The following is a 21,981-nucleotide window of genomic DNA, read 5'->3' as shown; positions in this document are numbered from 1 at the left end:
ACTGAGTCACCGAGAAGTTAAACGACTTGCCCAAGGTCACACAGCAGACAAGTGGCAGTCAGGATTAGAACCCATGACCTTCTGACTCCCAGGCCTGCACTCTATCCACTAGGCAATTTGCTGTGGTCCTGCACTAAGATTAGCCACTGTTGGTAACCTGGCTGTGCCTCTCCTTCCCTCATTTATCCCAACCTCTCCTACTTTCTCCAAGACCTGAGGAGCTTTCTTTGTTTCCATTTTCATTCTCTTTTCTCAAACGTATATCCAAAACAGAACTCCTCATCTTCCCACCCAAACCCTGTCCTCTCAGAAATCTTCCCATGACTGTCGACAAAGCCACCATCTCCCTATCTCAAGCCTGTAACCTCAGCATTATCCTTGACTCATCCCTCTCATTCCACCCACACAATCAGTAAATTACATTGATTTATCTGTCACAGAATCCTATTGGTTCTTTCCTCACATCTGCAGATCCTCCTTTCTTCTCTATCCAAATCACTATCACGCTGACCCATCATTTCCCACCTCGACTACTGTATCAGAATGAATAGGGGAGGGAAATTAGAGGTTACTCAGGGAGGCTTCTTCAATCAGTCAGTGAAAGGGATATGATTTTAGTAGGTCTTTAAAGAAGGGGAGAGTGGTGGTCTGTCAGATGTGAAGGGGGAGGGAATGCTAGGCAGGAGGGAGGAGATGAGCAAGGGGTCAATGGAGAGAGAGATGAGATTGCAGCACAGTTAGTAAGCTGCTGTAGAAGGATTTTTTTCTGAGTGTTTCCCAGGCACTCCATCAAAAATTCTACATCCTTTGGAGAAGGACAAAATGTGAGCAGTGAAGAGCGGGAAGGAAACAGAGATAGAGATTGAAAGGGAAGAGAGGGTGGAATGGAAAGAGGGGTTTAGAGAGGAAGAGAAACCGTGAAGAGAGGCAATTGTCCTCTGCCTAGATCTCTTAATAAAAAGCAGCAAAGAACTACCTTGATCTCTCAGAATGAGCTGCTCAACTTCACCCTGATAAGTTGAAGTTCTATATGTGCCCTTTTCAGATGAACCAAAGGATTGGCTGATTTTAACTCTACAGAGAGGGTAGTGGTGTGACTCATAGGACTTGCGATGTCAGATCAGAGCAATAATGACAGGATGAAGTTCAGCTTCTGAGGTGAGAAGACCTTTCAGATAGATGCAGTGGTATCAAGAGGGCATTAGAATTTCTCACAACCAAGAAAGCTGTGAGACATGGAGTTTTCTCCCAGCAGCCTGAGCTTCTCCTCTCTCCTCCTGTTCCTCGGTAAGTGTGGGCGAAGGAATAGAGACTTGGATCACTAGATTTTGAACCAAGAAGTTTTAAAGACAGTCATTTCTGTATTTTAACCATCACTTTAAAATATTCTTCAAAAAAAAGAATGTGTTGAATTAATCTATTTAAAACATTCAGTTTTGTTTGTCCCACTGTAACTTTGCCTTAAATGTTTTGCCTTTAGTTTTAGCACCAGAGAGTTAGATACAGTGCTAGGTGGCAAATAGTGTACCGAATGTTTTTTTGTGGTTTTATAAGTGAACACTAATGTTTATTAGATCCCAAAGAAAATACAGACATCCTGTTGGTGTTAATTATGATGATGATGATGATTATAATCATGACTGAGGCTTTTCAGTATTCTGTAATGTGATGCAGGGAACTTTCCTAAAACAGATAGTTATGTAGCATTAGTGCCTAATATTATTGCATTGCATTAGTAATGTTAGAGGGTGCCCTTGAATACCAATCAATCATATTTATTGAGTGTTTACTGCAAGCAGAGCCCTGTACTAAGCCCTCTAGACTGTAAGCTCATCGTGGGCAGGGAATGTGTCTATCAACTCAGTTGTATTGTACTATCTCAAGAGGTTAGTACAGTGCTCTGCACAGAAAGTTCTCACCAAATGCCATTGTTGATTGATGGGGCAGGACTCAACTTTGTTGTATTGGACTCTCCCAAGTGGTTAGTATAGTATTCTGCACACAGTAAGTGCTCAATAAATACCATTGATTGATTGGAGCAGAGCTCTTCCTAAACGTGCATTAGAGTGCTAGACAATTTCCATAGTCCCCTACGAAGTGTTGTAATCATTTCACCAGCAGTTTCATTCAGTGAAGGTCCAGACTCTCTGCAACATACAGCCTGCTGATCATTCTATTTCCCTCCCAACAAGGATCTCCACCCAATCAATCAATCAATCGTATTTATTGAGCACTTACTGTGTGCAGAGCACTGTACTAAGCACTTGCAAGAGTACAAGGTAACAATATAACAGACCCATTCCCTGCCCATGAGTTTACAGTCTAGAGGGAGATTTGCTGACATGGAAATTATGAGTAATTTATGGTGGAATATTTTAAGTAAATGAGAACAACAACAACAACAACAAAATTGCTCTTTTTTATGATCAATCTTTTCCAAAATACAAAAATATATTATAATTATTTTATTTTTCATTAATTTTGATTTTTCAGTGCCTCATGTATCCCCATGCTACCTCAATCCCAATTGTCCATACATTTCTAAAGTAGTCAAAACCATTACTGAAGCTTTGAGGCTACCTCAGAACAGAATATGAGAGAACTCATTCTGACAGAAAAACAGTTGCTACAAGCATGAATATTATAATGTTAAAACTTTTTGAAGTCTTCCATCAGGAAAGAACCCTGTTTTGCGAATTGAAAGTGGATACCCTTGGTTCTTGCACCTGGTTCAAAGATGGCCCCTGAAAGCATCCTAGAAAGTATCCAATTTTTTTTTTAATCCTAGTTGCTCAGGGTTTACTATGTACTAGGCAGATACAAGCTAATCATGTTGGACACAGTCGATGTTCCTCCTGGGGCTCACAATCTTAACCCTCATTTTACAGATGAGATAACTGAGGCACAGAGAAGGTAAGTAACTTTCCCAAGGTCATACAACTGACAAGTGGTGGAGCCAAGATTAGAACTCAAGTCCTCTGACTCCCAGGCCCATCCATTTTCTACTAGGCATTGCCTAGTGTCAGAGGTAGCTGTTGGATTTTTTCACAAGGTGCTCAGGAAAAAGGGAGACAACCAGAGTATGTACAGAATAAGCAGTCAACAGGAGTAAGTTACTCAAGGGTCTCTGGATGATATTAATTTCTCCTGTAACTTGAGCAGGAGGAGTGATTAGTCTCACACACTAAGGATATATGTAAGAAATATACCTGCATATTTATATATAACTCCTTAATTTATATGTTCAATCTAATAACTCATTCATATCCACTCTACTGCCCCTCCCATGGACTATCCCATCTTTTTCTAAAAAAAAAGAGTAGAGGTAGAATTCCTATCAGTGTTACATTTTTAAATGAGAAGTATTACCAGATGTACAATTTGATCGTTGATGCCTCAGCATACAAACATGCTTAGAAGTACCATTCTCATTTTGCAGGCCAGGAGGCCCAAGTTAATCTTCATTTAATCAGCAGGTACCAGGCTTCTTCTTTTTTTTTTTTTGGCTTGTCTGAAGTCTCATTTGATCTTGTACCTCATTCCATGTTGATATTCTTCTCCAAATAAGGTAGCACCTTTGGTGGCCCCCTTTCTGACATGGCTAGTACAGGTGTAGATCCAGTACCTGAAGGGACTCAAGTAGGCAATAAAAGGATATAACATGGGGGAGATTAGAAATTACTCTGGGAAGACCTCCTGGAGGAGATGTGATTTTAGAAGGACTTTGAAGTTGGGGAGAGTTGTGGTCTGTCAATTATTAAGGGGGAAGTAGTTTCAGCTAGGAGGAAGGGAATAAGCAAGAGTTCAGGAAAGAGAAATGAGGATGAGGCACCCCGAGTAGATAAACTTGAGAGGAATGGAGGGTGCGACCTGGGGGTGTAGAGGGAGAAGGGAGTGGATAAGTAGGAGAGAAAAAACTGATTGATTGTTTTAATGCCCATTGTTCCTCAGAAGAACATAAACAAGTGACATGTTTTTCTGCTCACCCTCTAAAAGGAGAGACAAACATAAAGCTATTTATAACTGGAGTATCAGTCCATCAGTCAGTGATATTTAATGATTGCTTACTGTAGCAGAACACTAGGAAGTGTTGGGATAATCAAAATAAGCAATTAAATATGCAACTGAGTAGGACGTAGCATGGATAAGTGGATAAGAGCTTGGGCCTGAGAGTCAGAAAATGTGGGTTCTAACCCTGGCTCTGCCACGTTTGATGTGTGACTTTGGGCAAGTCACTTAACTTCTCTGTGTCTCAGTTAACTCATCTGTAAAATGGAGATTAAAACTGTAAAACGGTAATGTGGGACAGGGACTGTGTCCAACCTGATGATCTTGTATCTACCCCAGTACTTAGAACGGTGCTTGACACATAGTAAGCGCTTAACAAACACCATCATTATTATTAAACATGTATACCATATGATAGCATTTTCTATTTAAACATAAAGACACTTTGATATTACCATAGACTTAGAGGTACATGTAATTGGTCTCTCTATTCTGAACCATATTTCTGCTTGGGCACTGCTTCTGAAAAAATTGTGACCTTTATTAGCATTAAATACCTTAGAGTTGGCATTCTTAAAATCAACAATTTTAATCTGTAAAACTGTTTTTTTTTTTATATGTCTCCCACCACTACGGCACAGGTTTCTTAGCAAAGATTTTAAGTGTCTGGTCTTTTAAATCAGATTTGGAATTTACTTTCCAACAGAGTTAAACATAACTAATGTTTTCTTCAACTCATTCTTTGTTTTTTGCAATAGTCATGTTTGTAATCACTGATATTCTGTTTTGATCTAAGCTCACTCCTCTAGACTGTAAGCTCATCGCAGGCAGGGAATTTGTCTCTTTATTGTAGTATTGTACTCACCCAAGAGCTTAGTACAGTGCTCTGCCAACAATAAGTGCGCAGAAAATATGAGTGAATTACTGAGTCTATTTTTACATGATCTCTGAACAGCTTCCTTCCTGAATATCTTTTGATCTAAACATATTCCCTACACAATCTAAATCTTTCAATCATCTTATTGTCCTTTTGTTAACCCTGAAATTTCTAAATTTGCATTCTTTCAGTCTGTTTCATTCCCACTTTGCATATTTTAATCAGGGTCAATTCAAATTTTCTATCATATTCTTTTACGCCCTTCTAAGCAACACGTCATAAACATATGCTAATGTATTGTCTACTTCCTCAAGTGTTTGTTGCACTTCTTTATGAAAAACTTCCCCAAAGGTAACTTTCTAAAAGAGACACTTTCCAGTCGATATATTGACTGAACCTGATAACTAGATTCTGTTAATGGTACTTACCAGAATGGAAAAAAAATTTGGCTCTGTCCATTAGACCAAAACTTTCATCTCTTCTAGAAATAGGAAAAAGTCTCCTTTTAATACACTTATTCAGTTTTGGGGTTTCCAAAACGATCTAAACAATGCATTTTTTCACCATCACTAATATATGTGCTAGTTATGAGTGTCATTTATTAGTCTGTATTATTCCTTACATTTTAAGTTTATTATGTTTCTATTTTGATTTTGCCTTTAAAGTTAGGCACATCCTTTAAAGCATATATGACTGAAATGTGCTTTTTCCTAACCTTAAATTTAAATCAGATGATTTTCTACAAAATACACTACCTTCCTGTGACAGCTAGTCACTCTTATTTAATCCAAGTGTTAAACTCAACCATATCCCTCAAATGGTTGCACTATTCCTATTGTGCAAATTTGTAAAAAATTGTGCTGCTATATTACAAAAACCAAGAGTGGGAAAATTATCTCAATCAATCAATGTAATTAATCAAACATCTGCTGCAAGTGAAGTACTAAGTGCTTTGGAGCGTATAATAGAAGTAAAAGACACAGTCCTTGTTCTTAAGGAATTTAAAATATAATAGGGGAATCTATATATTCTCTTAGTCAAATAATTCTAGTTTAATTTTTAATACTGTGAATCTTTGGTTTTCTTGGACAGTTGGGTTCAATATAAACCCTAGCTTCATTTAGTATTAGTTTTATAAACCAGTTCAAATTATTTACATTTGCTTTTACTTTGCCCATCATGTTTGACTTTATAGATCCAAAATTGTCTCTTCCACTCTATAGTTTCCATTGATCTTGCTGTAATTTGTCAATAACCATACATGCCTGCCCTCCTTTTTCTAATCACTATTTAACTTCAAGTGATTTTTTTCTGGAATTCCATAACTACAACTTTAATTTACATTCAAAACTGGTAGAAGACCTAAATGTCATATTTTGTTAGCTATCTTCAATTAATGATTGAATCAATCAAGCAATGGTATTTACTGAGTGCTTACTGCAAGCAGAGCTCTCTGCTAAGTGCTTGGAAGAGTACAATATAGAAATATAACAGAGATGGTAGACACACTCCCTGGCCAATCTGAATCTTTTGATCATCTTATTGTCCTTTTGCTATTCCTGAAATTTTTTTCAAGGTTTTGATGGATTAAAACTATTGAATAATTAAACAGCCTCTTTATCTGCTATGTTTAGTAGTATTGCAATCTTTAAAGTGTTATCTTTTAGAGATAAACAAGTTAAACTTGTAAAAAATGGTTCCCAATCATGAACACATTGTTAATTTTAAACATTCCATACTTTAAGGAGTATCTTTCACCAGTCAATAATCTGCATTTTCAATTCAGTTCACATCCACTACCATATTGTCTTACTTGGATATTTGGGATGCAATATTGACTTTATACAACCAAGAACTAGTTTATTCATTCTTTCAATCATATTTATTGAGCACTTACTGTTTGCAGAGTGCTGTACTAAGCACTTGGGAGAGTACAATAGAACAATGAACAGGCACATTCCCTGCCCACAGTGAGCTTATAGTCTGGGGCGGGGGTGGGTGGGGGTGGTTACTGATGTCTGTAGAACCATATATCCACTTTAACTACTACTCTCTCCTCTCCCCTGCTATTCCAGCTCTTCCTGTCTGCTGCTAAAATTATCCAAATCCTTAATAGTGTTCTGTACTTTTCCAACTCTCTTGCCCTCAGCTAGACTGAAGGATTCCTATAAGTCATTTATAGTGTACAATGACTAGACAGATGAGTTAAAATTCACCCTCAAGGCTGCTCATCACCATCACCTTCCCCTGTGGTATTTCTCTGCTGCAGCTCAATTTCAGTTCTTTGTTTCTCTGAAGCAAACCTCCTAGTATATTCTCCATTCAATCTTCCCACTTCCAATCTCTGGCTAACCCCATTCATTTCCTTTCCCTGAAACCTCTTCCTCCCTCTGCCACACCATGACCATTCCCTCCATCAATGTCCAGAAAATCCACCTCTTCCAGGAAGTATTCTGATTTAATCCAATACACCCCCAGTCATACCACTGTATCAATAACCTCTTCTATCATGCATTTATCTGTTTATGATACTCATCACTTTATTCATTTGTGTCTAAAAATTTATATGTAGCCTCACTTTAAGTTATATTGATCAATTTCTGTCTAGGTTCTCCCCTTTTAAACTGCAAGTTTCCTGAGGACAACAGTCAAATCTCCCTCTAGAGCTCATTATATGCAGGGAATTTGTCTACCAACTCTGTTATAGAGTACTCTCCCAAGATCTTAGTACAGTATTCTGCACCCCCTAAATGCTCAATAAAAACCACTGATTACTCCTTTTCTGTACACTGCACATTTTGTTGATAATGGCATATGTGCTGACCAATAGTTGTATGAGTATATCTAAAAGCTTCTTTCAAACTGAGGAAATTTTTACTCACATAGAGAGTGTGAACCATCCTCTGTAACACTGCACCGAATGTGGGATTTGCAGTACTTGAAGCGGGCGGGGATGAGACAAGACACTGACCTAACAATAATAATAGCAATAGTTGTAGTATTTGTTAAGCACTTTCAATGTGCCAGGCACTATAGTAAGTGCTGGTGGATACAAACAAAATCAGGTTGGACACAGTCCCTGTGAGCATGAGCTCACAGTCTTAATCCCCATTTCACAAATGAGATAACTAAGGCCCAGAGAAGTGAAGTGACTTTCCCAAGGCCACACAACAGACAAGTGGCAGAGCCAGGATAAAAACTCATGACCTTCTGATTCCCGGGCGTGTGCTCTGTCCACTACACCAGACTGCTTCCTGCTACTTTTCAGAAGTCCCTAAAAGCCATCCCCATCAGGTTTTAGTGGGAAATGAAGGAGAGGGGTTAAATTTGGGTCTATGGCTAAATCATTCATTCATTCATTCATTCAATAGTATTTATTGAGCGCTTACTATGTGCAGAGCACTGTACTAAGCGCTTGGAATGTACAAATCGGTAACAGATAGAGACAGTCCCTGCCCTTTGATGGGCTTACAATCTAATCAGGGGAGACAGACAAGAACAATAGCAATAAATAGAATCAAGGGGTTATAGAATCAAGGGGATACGTTTCTGTAGAAAGATAATCTGGGCAGCAGAGTGCAGTATAGACTGAAGCGGGGAGAGACAGGAAAATGGGAGATCAGAAAGGAGACTGATGCAGTAATCCAGTTGAGATACGATGAGAGATTGTACCAACAAGGTAGCAGTTTGGATGGAGAGGAAAGGGCAGATCTTGGTGATGTTCACACTTCCTTACTTCTGCAGTTGAAATAAACCACCTCACTTCCTTTTTTCTCACCTCAAGTTCTAACGTGAAGAGGTTGGAAGGAATGAAAGGTGTTTTTTTCTCCTTTGAGTTCAGAGGTCTCAAAGGAGAAAAAGTCCTTTCACGAGGCCTCACAAATCCATTTTTAAGTACATGGAAGGGAAAACTGAGGCCATTGAGCCAGCCCAAAGATGCTGAACCAGATTCATGTCCTACAACCCTGCATCGTTTGCCTACACAATTCTGTAACTTTGGTGCTCCTCAGATTTGTGCCCTTTGCTCTCAGGTGTGTGCAGTCCTGTGCCCAGTGAACTCTGGAAAGAACAGTAGAAATAGGCCACACTGAGAGTTGGTTTCCTCAGTTTCACAACCAAAGCGACATTCACCTTTCAGGAAACCTGTGGGACCTAAATAGTTGGTGTCTTTAAAATCCCTTGGAAGTGAAAGGCACAGAACAAGTGTTCAGGTTCTTATCAGTCTATAGACCACAAGCTTGTTGTGGTCAGGGACATGTCTACTAACTCTGTTGTATTGCACTGTCCCAAGCACTTAGTACAGTGCTCTGCACACAATAAGTGCTCAATAAATACCATTGCTGCTGATAGTGCAGCAGGGAGAGCAGTCTGGAAGGAAAGTCAAGTAGACTTTTACTTCTCTAACCTAATGGAATTCCGGGTTCAACGTAATGCTATGCAAATCTTTGGACTCACATTTGTGAAATGTGTGGGAACATTTAAGAGAAATGAGGATTTGTAAAGTTTTGCCACAGGGAGAATGATTCATTCAGTGCACTGTTTCTTTATTGCAGGTTCCTTCCAGTTTTTTTTCATTGAAATCTCTTTGGTTTCACTGAATGGAACCATCGGTCAGTCTGTCCATCTGCCCCTTTCTTTAGAATTCAGGAAATTACTTCCTTCTACTCTGACTATTAAATGGTATTTCAATGGGAATGAAACAGTGGCCTCCTTTACAGGTAAGAACTGTTTGTTCAGGGCTGCTCTCAACTATTGTGCAAGTACAAATTTTGTCAGTGGTCCCAAGTACCAAGGCCGAGTGAACTTTTTCATTGAGGATTTTTCTCTGCTCCTGTGTAACCTGACAATCAACGATAGTGGAATCTACAGTGTCTCAGCCAGCGGAGTGACGAAGACTGAAAATATCATACTGTCCATGACTGACTCTGTTTTCTGCAAAAAAAGTGAACCAACATCGGAACCTTCTATCCATACTATCAGTACAAGTACGGAATAACTGGGGGGTGAGAGGGGAAGGGGGGGTGTGTTCTGAGGGGTCGAGACGTCCCCAAAACCCTTAACAATAGGGAATTTGCAATGTGTATTTGAATCCTGGCAGAGAAAATAGATGTAGTATATATGGGACAAAACTGGTTCTGTCCCTCTTTGACCAATGCAAACAATTCCCTGCTCCTGAACAAATATCACAGTTATTATTATTTTCTGAAACTCAGTGAATCGACAGTCAATCAGTCAATCAGTGGTATTTATTGAGTGCTTACTGTGTGCAGAGCAGTTTCCTAAGAGTTGAACTACAACTACAACTAGAGAGCCTCACTCAGTGAAACGAGCCTCACTGGAAGAATTAGGACCAGAGTGTCCAAACCTGTGGGGAACTATAGCTATGTAGCTATAGTAACAATATAGCTTTCTGATGGAGAGGGGTTTTCACAGATTTCAACGTAGACATCTTTTCACTATCAGAAAGTTTCTATGCCTTCTTACTAATGAAGCTGCCATTTCATTCTGAAGGTGCAGAATGAGAAGCAGCATGAAAAGCACCAGAAGCAGCATAGCCTAGTGGAAAGAGCATGAGCCTATGAGGCAAAAGAACCTAGATTCTAGTCCTGGCACACCACTTGTCTGCTGTGTGACCTTAGGCAAGTCACTTCACTTCCCTGGGCCTCAGTAACTACTTTTGTAAAATGGTAATTAAAACTGTGAGTCCTGTTTGGGATATGGACTGAGTCTAACCTGATTAACTTGTATCTGTCCTAACGTTTAGTACAGTACCTGGCACATAGTAAGCCCTTAACAAATACCATTTTTTTTTAAAGTTGGGATTGGGAATATGAAACAAGAGTTTTGTCCGAGATCAGAGAATTATGGCCTTAATAAGCATAATGGTATTTGTTGAGCCTTTTTTATATGCCAAGTGCTGAACTAAGCACTGAATACCTATAAGGTAATCATGTCAGACACAGTCCCGTTCCCATATGGGGCTCCTATTTGAAGGGAGAGTGAGAACAGGTACTTTAATCTCCATTTTGCAGCTGAGGAATTGTGGCAAAGAGAAATTAAGTGACTTGCCCAAGATCAAACAACAAGCAAATGGTAGAGCCAGGTTTAGAACCCAAGTCCTCTGACTATCAGGCCCATCCTCTTTCCACCAGGCCACACTAAGGCATTTTGAAGACCATGGAAAGAAAGTTAACTTTTTTTGTGGGGTGAGGAGGTGGCTTTGTCAGTTCTTTTGTTCTCTAAATCTCTAAAACAGTGAGCTGATGCCTAAGGACTAGGTTATTTCTTTGACTTTATTGTCACTGTAAGTTACTGTAACAGGTGCAACTTGCAACTGAGACCTGATATAATCAGTGTTTCTTTCAACTTTAAATAATGATTACAACATACTAAGAATTGTGTTGTAATTTTCCAGAGTGTAAAAGGGAAAATAGAAAACTGCTAAAAGGTGGAAAAAAAGCAGCATGGTCTTAGTGGATAGAACACGGGCCTGGGAAATCAGAAGGACCTGGGTTCTAACCCCAGCTTCACCGCTTGTCAGCTCTGTGACTTTGGGCAAGTCATTTTACTGCCCTGTACCTCAGTTCCCTTATCTGTAAAATGGGGATTGATTAATAATAATAATAATAATAATGTTGGTATTTGTTAAGTACTTACTATGTGCAGAGCACTGTTCTAAGCGCTGGGGTAGATACAGGGTAATCAGGTTGTCCCACATGAGGCTCACAGTCTTAATCACCATTTTACAGGTGAGGTAACTGAGGCACAAAGAAGTTAAATGACTTGCCCACAGTCACACAGCTTAAAAGCAGCGGAGCCAGGATTCGAACCCATGACCTCGGACTCCCAAGCCCATGCTCTTTCTACTGAGCTACAAGTCGAGGATGATGCCAAGATTATGGACTTGGGAGAGAGGGAGGATAGCGATGCTGTCAACAGTGAGGGGAAAGACAGGGGAAGACAGGATGTGGATGGGAAGGTGAGGAGTTCTGTTTTGGACATGCTAAGTTTTAGATGTCGGTGGGACATCCAAGTAGAGATGTCCTGAAGGCAGGGAGAAATGTGAAACCGTAGAGAAGAAGAGAGATAAAGGCTTGGGGGGTGGTGTAGATTTGGGAAGACTTTGAGCCCCATGTGAGACATGGACTATATCCAACCTGATTACCTTGTATCTACCCCAGTGTTTAGTACAGTGCCTGGCACATAGTAAGCACTTAAGACCATAAAAAAAACCAACAGAGATAGTCACTCTAGACAGTTCATTAAGTCCCTTTTCCCTTACTTCCAAATGACTCATATTCCTTTTTATCAGTATCAAATCTACCTTTTGAATAAGAGGAATAATCTGAAGTCTTCAATCACCTTATACCAGAGTTTCCATAACGTTTTTCTGAAGAAGAGAGAAATGAAAAGAAAATTTTGAGCAGTTGGTGCGTGAAGAGCCATGAAACCTTTAGTTCCTCCACTTGACATGTGACTCTATCACATCACACTGAGAATGACACAATGTGATGGTGTCATTAAGTCATGTAGCTTCATTATAGCATCAGCTGTTGCTACCAGTGTTAATGGGATAGTGAGGGGGGGAGAGGAAGAGAAAAGGAGGGAAGGGAGAAGGGATGGGAGGGAAGAAGAAAGAGCAGAGAGGAGAAGAAAAGAGACAGGGATGGGAGGAAAGAGAAGATCAAAACTAGAAAGAGCAGGGGAGTGGAGAAAAGGTGAGAAAAGAGGAACAGTGGTAAGGTGAAGGGTCATGTGTCAGGCCAGTACTAGTAGAAGCCCTCCTGGGGAGCCTCTTATGTGAGGGTCCAGATCTGTGGCCTTCTGGGGTCAGTGCCCAACTACCTCACCTGAGAGAGAGGGTCATGGTTGAGCTGCTTGAGGCTGACTCCCTCTGCCCTCCTTCCATTCTTTGGCCCAGCAGTGCTGGGCTAGTTGGAGCCATCGGAACTGCACCATCTGTCATGGATTTTAGATGAATGGTGGCTGGTGCTCATGGAAGCAACACCGCACATTATAGGAGATCCAGCAGAGGAGTCCCTTAGCCTCAGGTCCTGCTTGAGAGCCACATTTAGCCCCAAGAAGAGCCAGAAACAGCTCTGGATGCAAAAGTTGCAAACCCCTGGCTTGGAGTGATCCCACTGCACTCAGCTGGGGAACACTAGTATTCATTCAATCGTATTTACTGAGCACTTACTATGTGTAAAGCACTGTACTAAGTGCTTGGGAAAGTACAATACAGCAATAAAGAGAGACAATCCCTTCCCACAGCGAGCTCATAGTCTAGAAGGGAGAAACATACATCAATACAAATAAACATTAATATAAATAAATTACAGATATATATATATATATAAATGCTATGGGACAGAGAAGGGGGGAGAGAAAAGGGAGTAAGTCAGGGAAGAAGGGAGTGGAAAATGAGAAAAAGTGGAGCTTAGTCTGGGAAGGCCTCTTGGAGGAGATGTGCCTTCAGGAAGGCTTTGAATCAGGGGAGAGTAATTGGCAGATTTGAGGAGGGAGGGAATTCCAGGACAGAGGTAGGATATGGACCAGGGGTTGGTGGTGAGACAGGTCAGATCTAGGCACAATGAGAAGGTTAGCAGCATCAGAGGAGCCAAGTGTGCGGGGCTGGGTTGTAGAAGGAAAGAAGCCGAGGTGAGGTAGGAGGGGGTGAGGTGATATGTGCTTTAAAGACAATGGTGAGGAGATTTTGTTTGATACGGAGGTGAATAGGCAAACACTAGTAGCAGCTCCCCCTTCTATTCAGGGATACACTGCTGGCTGGATGTTGGTTGGGCCAGTTGCCAGGGCCATTTGGCTGGTTCAGTGTTTGGCCCTTAAGGAAAACAACTTGAACGATGGGGTAAGGGAGCTGAAATGCTTGGCTGCCATGGGTCCTTGGGGTGAGAGGTCTCCAGATTTTCTCATCCACATTTTACATTGTCTCTCTGAGGTCCCCAAGAGACCCAAGTCACAACAGTGAAACAAATCTCACTGCAAGAATTACGGCCAGAGGGTCCAAACCTGTTATAAACTATAAAAGTTCAGGCACAGAGTGATAGGGAGGGATCACTGAGAACACTGAGCTGTCTCTGAGGCCACAAAACCAGTTGCTACTGAATTCTGAGACTGTTCATTTTAGAGGAAGTGGAAGGCATAAATAGGGAGCCATAATTATAAGTTCTAACACAAACACAGCTGCTGCCTTCACATTTTTTTCAGAGGTCCCCAAGGGGTTCAAAGTTGCCTGGCTGATAAGGGAGACGGAGAAGTCTCTGGCTGCTATTTACAAATTTTTAAGTGCAGTGCTCTGCACACAGAAAGTGCTCAATAAATACCACTGATTAAATGCCACTGATTGATTTTAGAGCAGATGCTTTTGTCACAGATCAACTACGATGTTTATCATCTTAGGTGGGTGAACATTGGCATTTCTGAAATCTGATTATTTGTATATCATTCAAAACCTTTTTCTTCCATTTATAGAGCTGATAATCTATATTTCTGGGAGTTGCTGTGGTTTCATCTTTCTCATCCTGCTCCTGCTTTTCTGGTACAAATGGCAAACGGGTGAGCCAATCTGAACTCTATACTTTTACTTAGAGACAATGCAGATATTTGTATAGCATTTGATAAATAGGATGACTCGTCTCCAAGCTAAGGGATATTTATCTTGATCCTCCACTTGAATCTGGAAGGGATGAATAATAGCATTCTCAAAGCATGGATTGAGAGACATTGCTTTTTAATTTCCCTTCTAGGCGTGAGGGGGATCTGAAGCAATTCCCTAGAATAAAACAGGAACCGTTGACAACTCCTAAACAGTGTAGTTAAAATTTATTTTCCTCCACCCAAAAAAAGGAATAAAGGAATGCACTGCCTACTAGGCAGCATGGCCTAGTGGAAAAAGCACAGCCCTGGATTTCAGAAGACCTGGGTTCTAATCCTGGCTCTGTCACTTGTCTGCTGTGTGACCTTGGTCAAGTCGGTTTCTCTGTGTTTCAGTTCCCCAATCTGCAAAATGGAATTTCAATACCTGTTCTCCCTCATACTTAGAAAGTGAGCCCCAGATGGGACCTTGCTATCTTGTATCTACCCCAGCACTTAGTACCCCAGCACTTAGCTTGACAAATAGTAAGTGCTTCACAAACATTATTATTGTCATCATTATCTTATTTTGAGGTTGCTCTCTATCATAAATTTATGGTATTTATTAAACACTCACTTTCTGCCAGGCAATGTAGTAAGTGCTGGGGTAGGTTCAAGCTGATGAGGTTGGATATAATCCATGTCCCACATTGCACTTTCAGTCCTAATCCCCATTTTACAGATGAAGTCACTGAGGCACAGAGAAGTGAAGTATTTGCCCAAGGTCTCACAGCGGACAAGAGGCAGAGCCGTTACTGAGATTCTCGGTCACTCAGCGATGGAGTCAGGACAGCTGTGGCTTTTTTAGCCCATGCTGCAGCATTCTTGACTGTAAACTCGTTATGGACAGGGAATGTGTCTGTTTATTATTGTATCGTACTCTTCCAAGCACTTAGTACAGTGCTCTGCACACAGTAAGTGCTCAATAAATTTGACTGAATGAAGTCTATGGGCATGATGTGGATAGAATGTAGCAGAGACATGGCATTTGTATATGTTTTCAACAACTGATTAGAGAAAAAACTGTGACCATCCTGGCCTATTCATGAGATTCGGTCATCCTATCCATCTATTAAGCTAAGCAATAAATAAACCAAAGCAAGAGGGTTGTGAAGCTTATCTCACCTACAAAAGGCTTATGCAGGGTAGATACAACTGGCCAAGGTGAGAGCAGTGGAAGGTGAGGGGTGCCCCATTTAACCTTCTATCTTCCTGCGTCTGCTCCTCTTGAGAGTTTAGTATTATGTATTTTGAGGGGAAAAATAAATAAATAAATTAAACTAGTGCTGGAATGAGGCTGGGGTTGATATTTGGGCCAGGTTGGAAAAGAAATGGCTGGAAAGGGTTGCTGAAATTTTGGAAAACATTCAGAAATGGCAGGATACAGTTGCTGTACTGGTCAGGTAAATACATTCTAGGAACCTCTCCTCCGTAAAAGGAGGATTCATTCAATCATTCATTCAGTCATATTTATTAAGCACTTACTATGTGCAGAACACTGTACTAAGTGCTTGGAAAGGTACTATACAGCAGTAGACACATTTTCTGCCCAAAACAAGCTTACAGCCTAGATGAGGGGAGATAGACACTAATACAAATAAATAAATTACAGATATGTACATAAGTGCTGTGGAGCTGGGAGGGGGATGAACTAAAAGAGCATGTCAGTGCGACACAGAAGGGACTGCGACACAGAAGGGAGTGGAAGAAAAGGAGAGGGGAGATTAGTCAGGGAAGGCCTTTTGTAGGAGATGTGCCTTCAGTAAGGCTTTGAAGGTGGGCAAGAGTAACTGTTTATCAGATTTGAGGAGGGAGAGAGCTTTCCAAGCCAGAAGCAAGATGTGGGCGAGCATGAGATAGACAAGATCGAGGCATAGGGAGAAGGTAATTCTGGGCAGGTGGTGACTTCAAAGCCTCCCCATTTTACCTACTGTTCTCCATCCCCCTCCCTCTACCCCCAAACTCTCTAATCTTTCCCAGGGCAGAGACTTTGTCATAATCAGCCAAACACTGAACTTTTACAATCTCTTTTCTGTATACATTTACCCAGGATGCGTATTTCAACCTCAGAGGGAAAGGAAAAGTGAACAAGGAAGGGTAAGACAAAATGATGTTTTGGGCATGGTATTATGTATCTGAATAAAGAACAAACCATCAGACTTATATAATAATAACAACAATAATGATAGTAATAATGGCATTTGTTAAGCACTTACTCTAGAACAAGAACTGTACTAAACACTGGGCTAGATCTACTAATTTAATCAGGTTGGATACAGTACCTGTTCCACATGGGGCTCATAGTCTAAGAAGGAGGGAAGTTAGGTATTGAATCTCCATTTTATAGATGAGAGAATTGAGATACAGAGAAGTTAAGTGACTTGCCCAAGTTCATTCAACAAGAAAGTGGTAGAACTGGGATTAGAACCCAGATCTTCTGAATCCCAGGCCTGTGCTCTTTCCACTAGGCAACACTGCTTCTTCTGCTCTTAAACCAATCTCTGCCTTGCCTGCAGCAGTTCCCTAGAAAACCAAGGATTAACAAGGAGATGAGGAAACTTCCAAATTCCAAATCAATGCTTTTAAATCAATCAATCCTATTTATTGAGCACTTATTGTGTGCAGCTTGGCCTAGTGGAAAGAACACGGGCCTGGGAGTCAGAAAGGCTTGGGTTCTAATCCCAGCTCTGCCACTTGTCTCTTCTGTGATCTTGGGCAAGTCACTTAACTTCTCTATACCTCAGTTACCTCATCTTTAAAATAGGGATTAAGACTGTGATCCCTATGCAGCACACGGGCTATGTTCAACCAAATTATCCTGTATCTACCCCAGCACTTAGAACAGTGCCTGGCACATAGTAAGTGCTTAACAAATACCACAATTATTATTATTATTGTTATTAAGAGAGTACTACAGAGTTGGGAGATATGATCCCTTGAGGAGTTTACAATCCTGCAGGGAAGATGGCCACTAAAATAAATTACAGATAGGTAATTTGTGAGAAGTTTGCTTTCCACTCTGTTTGTTTTCTGTGCTTCCCTTCCACCCAGCTTCATTAACCCACCTGGTTTGCCAGGGCTTGGAGCTCAAAGCTTTTTGATGTTGCCAGGGAACTGTGATCCTCTCAGGGAACAGGCTCAGGCTGTGTAGTTCAGTGCAGCTCTTTAGAAGTTCTCTTTAGACCCTCGAGTCTGTGGCTTAAGAGACACAGGCATCTTTTTTTTTCAGCAGAATATGCATTTGTGATAGCATCTTGCTATCAAAAATGCCCCCTTCATATGCAAAATATAATTATACTGTAGGTATGTCTATTTGAACAAGATCGTGGGCCTCCCCACCACCCACTTGGGGAAAGATAGTTAGTCATTAAGACCATTTTCAAGAACTTTTGATGAACACCTGATAAAACAGGTACTGCACATATTTCTGTCTGCTTTAATCTGCTCTGTGGTCAAAACAGGAAAAGGCTGCATGGTGTTGCATAAATAAAGCTAAAGGCAGGTTGTATTCGCCATTTTAAAAGACGTTTCCCATTTTGAAAGATCAGAAATGGAAAACAAAGGGAAGAATCCTGGATGAACCATTGCCCACGGAGAGGCGTCTGTGATCCGTCACACATTCTCAGGGGAAGGAATGTCTGCAGCTCTTTCACTTTTAAAGTATAATTTGACCACCATAGGAAAAAATTCATCCAAAAGTATAGTAGTCACTTAGTGGCAAGAGCACGAGCTTGGGGGTCAGAGGTCGTGGGTTCTAATTCTGGCTCCGCCACTTGTCTGCTGTGTGACTTTGGGCAAGTTACTTAACTTCTCTGTGCCTGCTTCCTCATCTGTAAAATGGGGATTAAGTCTGTGAGCCCCACGTAGGACAATCGGATTACCTTGTATCTACCTCAGTGCTTAGAACAGTGCTTGGGACATAAGACGCGCTTAACAAATACCATTATTATAGTAGTAATAGCAAAATCTACTCATTGCCTAGTGGTGTGATGCACTCAACTATGTGCTGGGGAAATACAGAATAGAAAATATGTTCCTTGCTCACAAAGAGCTTGCAGTGGAACCAAACATAAACATATGTAACAGTGGAATCAAATGTAAACATAGGTATTTTTAAATGGTATTTGTTAAGCACTTACTCGGTGTCAATAACTGTTATAAGCAGTGGGGCAGATATAAGTCATTCAGGTCGGACACAGTCCCTGTCCCACATGCTCTGCACATAGTAAACATTCAGTAAATGCCGTTGATGATGGTGATGATGATAATAGGTCTCACAGTCTAAACAGGAGGGAGAACAGGTATTGAATCCCCATTTTACAGATGAGGAATCTGGAGCACAGAGAATTTAAATGGTTTACCCAGGGTCACACTGCAGGCAAGTTGGGATTAGAAACCAGGTCCTCTGACTCCCAGGCCCATGTTCTTTCCACTAAGTCACATGGCTTCTCAGAAGCAACATTGCTTCACCTAGTTAGACTGTGAGTCTCATGTGGGACCGGATAATCTTGTAGTACCCAAATAGTTAGTTTACTGCTTGGTACATAGCAAATGCTGAACAAACACCACTATCATTATTATTATTATCATTATTATTATTATTATTCTCAGAGAAGAGAATCGTGGTCTGAACACTCCCTTTCCCTCTGCTCCTCCTTCCCTCCCCATTCCCCCTTCTCCCTCCCTCTGCTCTTCGCCCTTCCCCTCCCTGCAGTACTTGTGCATATTTGTATATATTAGTGTTGGTATTTGTTAAGCACTTATTATGTGCCAAACACTGTTCTAAGCGCTGGGGTAGATACAGGGTAATCAGGTTGTCTCATGTGAGGCTCACAGTTAATCCCCATTGTACAGATGAGGTAACTGAGGCACAGAGAAGTTAAGTGACTTGCCCACAGTCACACAGCTGACAAGTGGCAGAGCTGGGATTCAAACTCATGACCTCTGACTCCCAAGCCCGTGCTCTTTCCACTGAGCCACGCTGCTTCTCTAAATATTATGTATTACTTTATTTTGTTTATGATGTGCATATGTCTATATGTATATATATTCTATTTATCTTGATGATACTGATGCCAGACTACTTGTTTTGTTCTGTTGTCTGTCTCCCCCGTTTAAACTGTGAGCCCAACTGTTGGGCAGAGATTGTCTCTGTCTGTTGCCGAATTGCACACTCCAAACACTTAGTACAGTGCTCTGCACATAGTAAGAGCTCAATAAATACGAATGAATTAATGAATAATGGCACTTTATATGTTCTTATTTCCCTTTTACATTGGAGCCAGAGGAACTTGATTCTCACTTGAATTCTTGTGTTTTAATCTAGGTTCTGAGTGTGGAACAACATAGTACGCAAAGTCATCCACAAAGATGCCTAACCATCTATGAAGAAGTTGAAGAAGTAAGGAATAAAGGACCATCGATAATAGAGCCCCAAGATACTTATGCAGTCCTTCATTTCCCAGCTCAGACTAACAGACCAGAGCAGGATGAGCAGGAAGGGCACTATCATTGTTTGGGTCATCCAACTAGAACATCCGCACAACTTCTCTGAGAAGGACATAAAGTATTAGGGAGATTCTTTCTGAATCTTAAATAATAATTGTGGTATTTGTTAAGCGCTTATTATGTGGCAGGCACTATGCTAGGTGATCTGATTGGACACAGTCCCTGTCTTACGTAGGGCTCACAGTCTTCATCCCCATTTTACAGATGAGGTAACTGAGGCACAGAGAAGTGAAGTGACTTACCCAAGGTTACAGAAAAGACAAGTGACAGAGACAGGATTAGAACCCAAGTTCTCCTGACCCCCAAGTCTGGGGTCTGTCCAGTAGGCCATGCCGCTTCAAAATGAGGAAAATGTATTTTATACATTTATACCAGTTAATCTCTAACTACAGTCTAGAATCATGGCTCTAGCCTCCCATTACTGTGTAAGCCCTTTGTGGGCAGGGATCGTGTCACCTCTCTGTTTTGCACTTGCCAAGCACTTTGATCAATGCATTGTACTCAGTAGATACTCAATAAATGCGATTACTACTACTACTACTACAAGGTAGGGACATGTACCTATTGGTACATGATTCTAATGGTAGCTGAATCCACTTCTTGAAGCACTCATTCATCTTCACTTGAGGACTGGATGTCTTCTTCATCAAGTCCAGTTTGGATTCCAAATTCCCATTTCTCCCCTCATTATATCACTGTATCGCATATTATGGAATAAGGAAAACGATTACATCACCTGAATAATTGAAGGGATGCAGAATCTACTGGGATGTGGCTAATAATAAATAGCTATATTTTCAAATAATTTCCTTGTGTTTCATTTCTGATGGAGCTGGGTTTCCCTTCTCTGGTCTACCACACAGGATGTGGGGGACTGTTGGATTTTTCTTTTGGTGGGAGAAGCTAGGAGGTGTTTTTTGGGGGTATTTTTGATCTGACTGCTTCATTGGTGTGTGTATAGAGAAAGAAAATTATAAATAGTTGTCCCTTAAATTTGATGACTTATGAAAATTAGATGGTAATCCATCATGATGTGGCTGTAATAATGATAGCAGTGATGATAAAAATTATCATTTTTTGAGGTATTTGATAAGAACCTACTATGTGACAAAAACTGTTCTTAAGAGCTGGGATAGATACAGGACAACCAGAATGGAAACAGTCTCTGATCCATTAGAGGCTCACAGTCTAAGCAGGAGAGAGAAAAGTAATCTGTAATAACCTTTTGACAGATGAGGAAACTGAGGCAGAGGGAAGAATATGACTCATCCAAGGTCATAGAGCAGGAAAGTGGAGGAGTTGGTTTGCGAACCCAGGTACCCTGACTGCCAGTCCTGTGGTGTGCATGTAACTAACAGTCTATTGCATATTAGAAGAAAAGGTAGTACCTTGCCATGCTATTTTTGCCATTTATAATAATAATAATGTTGGTATTTGTTAAGCGCTTACTATGTGCCGAGCACTGATCTAAGCGCTGGGGTAGATACAGGGTAATCAGGTTGTCCCACGTGACGCTCACAGTCTTCATCCCCATTTTACAGATGAGGTAACTGAGGCCCAGAGAAGTGAAGTGACTTGCCCACAGTCGCACAGCTGACAAGTGACAGAGCCGGGATTCAAACTCATGAACTCTGACTCCCAAGCCCGGGCTCTTTCCACCGAGCCACGCCGCTTCTCTGCTCCTGACACTGCTTTCTAGACTGCTTCTTGGAATTTGATTCCATAGAGGCCTTTACTTAAGAAGAGCAATTTGTCTTTTGAATGTTCTACCCCAGGATGGTCTAGGTGCCCCACCAGTTTGCTTGCTTCTCACACTATTTGAATCTAGGCCTGATTATTTTTTTTGAAACAAACATCTCTTCTGCCCTTCTTGCCTTCCATTTCACCATAGAACAGTTGCTGGTGCATTGCATTCTGTGGCCAAACAGTGAATCAAT

At 40.9% G+C, this 21,981-nt stretch overlaps 1 protein-coding gene across 1 annotated transcript; it reads left to right on the top strand.

The window, feature by feature from the left end:
- Positions 1-1,056: 1,056 nt before the first annotated feature.
- Positions 1,057-20,849, top strand: LOC114812908. Its single transcript, XM_029067833.2, has 5 exons — positions 1,057-1,287; positions 9,439-9,870; positions 14,375-14,458; positions 16,587-16,633; positions 19,863-20,849. The coding sequence occupies exons 1-5, from the start codon at positions 1,236-1,238 to the stop codon at positions 20,088-20,090; spliced, it is 843 nt and encodes a 280-aa protein (XP_028923666.1). The 5' UTR covers positions 1,057-1,235; the 3' UTR covers positions 20,091-20,849.
- The last annotated feature ends 1,132 nt before the right edge of the window (positions 20,850-21,981 follow it).

This window comes from Ornithorhynchus anatinus, chromosome 6 (assembly GCF_004115215.2).
Source record: "Ornithorhynchus anatinus isolate Pmale09 chromosome 6, mOrnAna1.pri.v4, whole genome shotgun sequence".
In the NCBI taxonomy this organism is placed as follows: domain Eukaryota; kingdom Metazoa; phylum Chordata; class Mammalia; order Monotremata; family Ornithorhynchidae; genus Ornithorhynchus; species Ornithorhynchus anatinus.
This window is presented reverse-complemented; position numbering and strand designations above follow the sequence as displayed.

Excerpts from the sequence above, each read along its gene's own strand:
- LOC114812908 (XM_029067833.2), top strand. The coding sequence starts at position 1,236 with ATGGAGTTTTCTCCCAGCAGCCTGAGCTTCTCCTCTCTCCTCCTGTTC. Across the intron at positions 9,871-14,374 it reads TATCCATACTATCAGTACAA|AGCTGATAATCTATATTTCT; the intron begins GTACGGAATAAC and ends TTCCATTTATAG. Across the intron at positions 16,634-19,862 it reads GGAAAAGTGAACAAGGAAGG|GTTCTGAGTGTGGAACAACA; the intron begins GTAAGACAAAAT and ends GTTTTAATCTAG.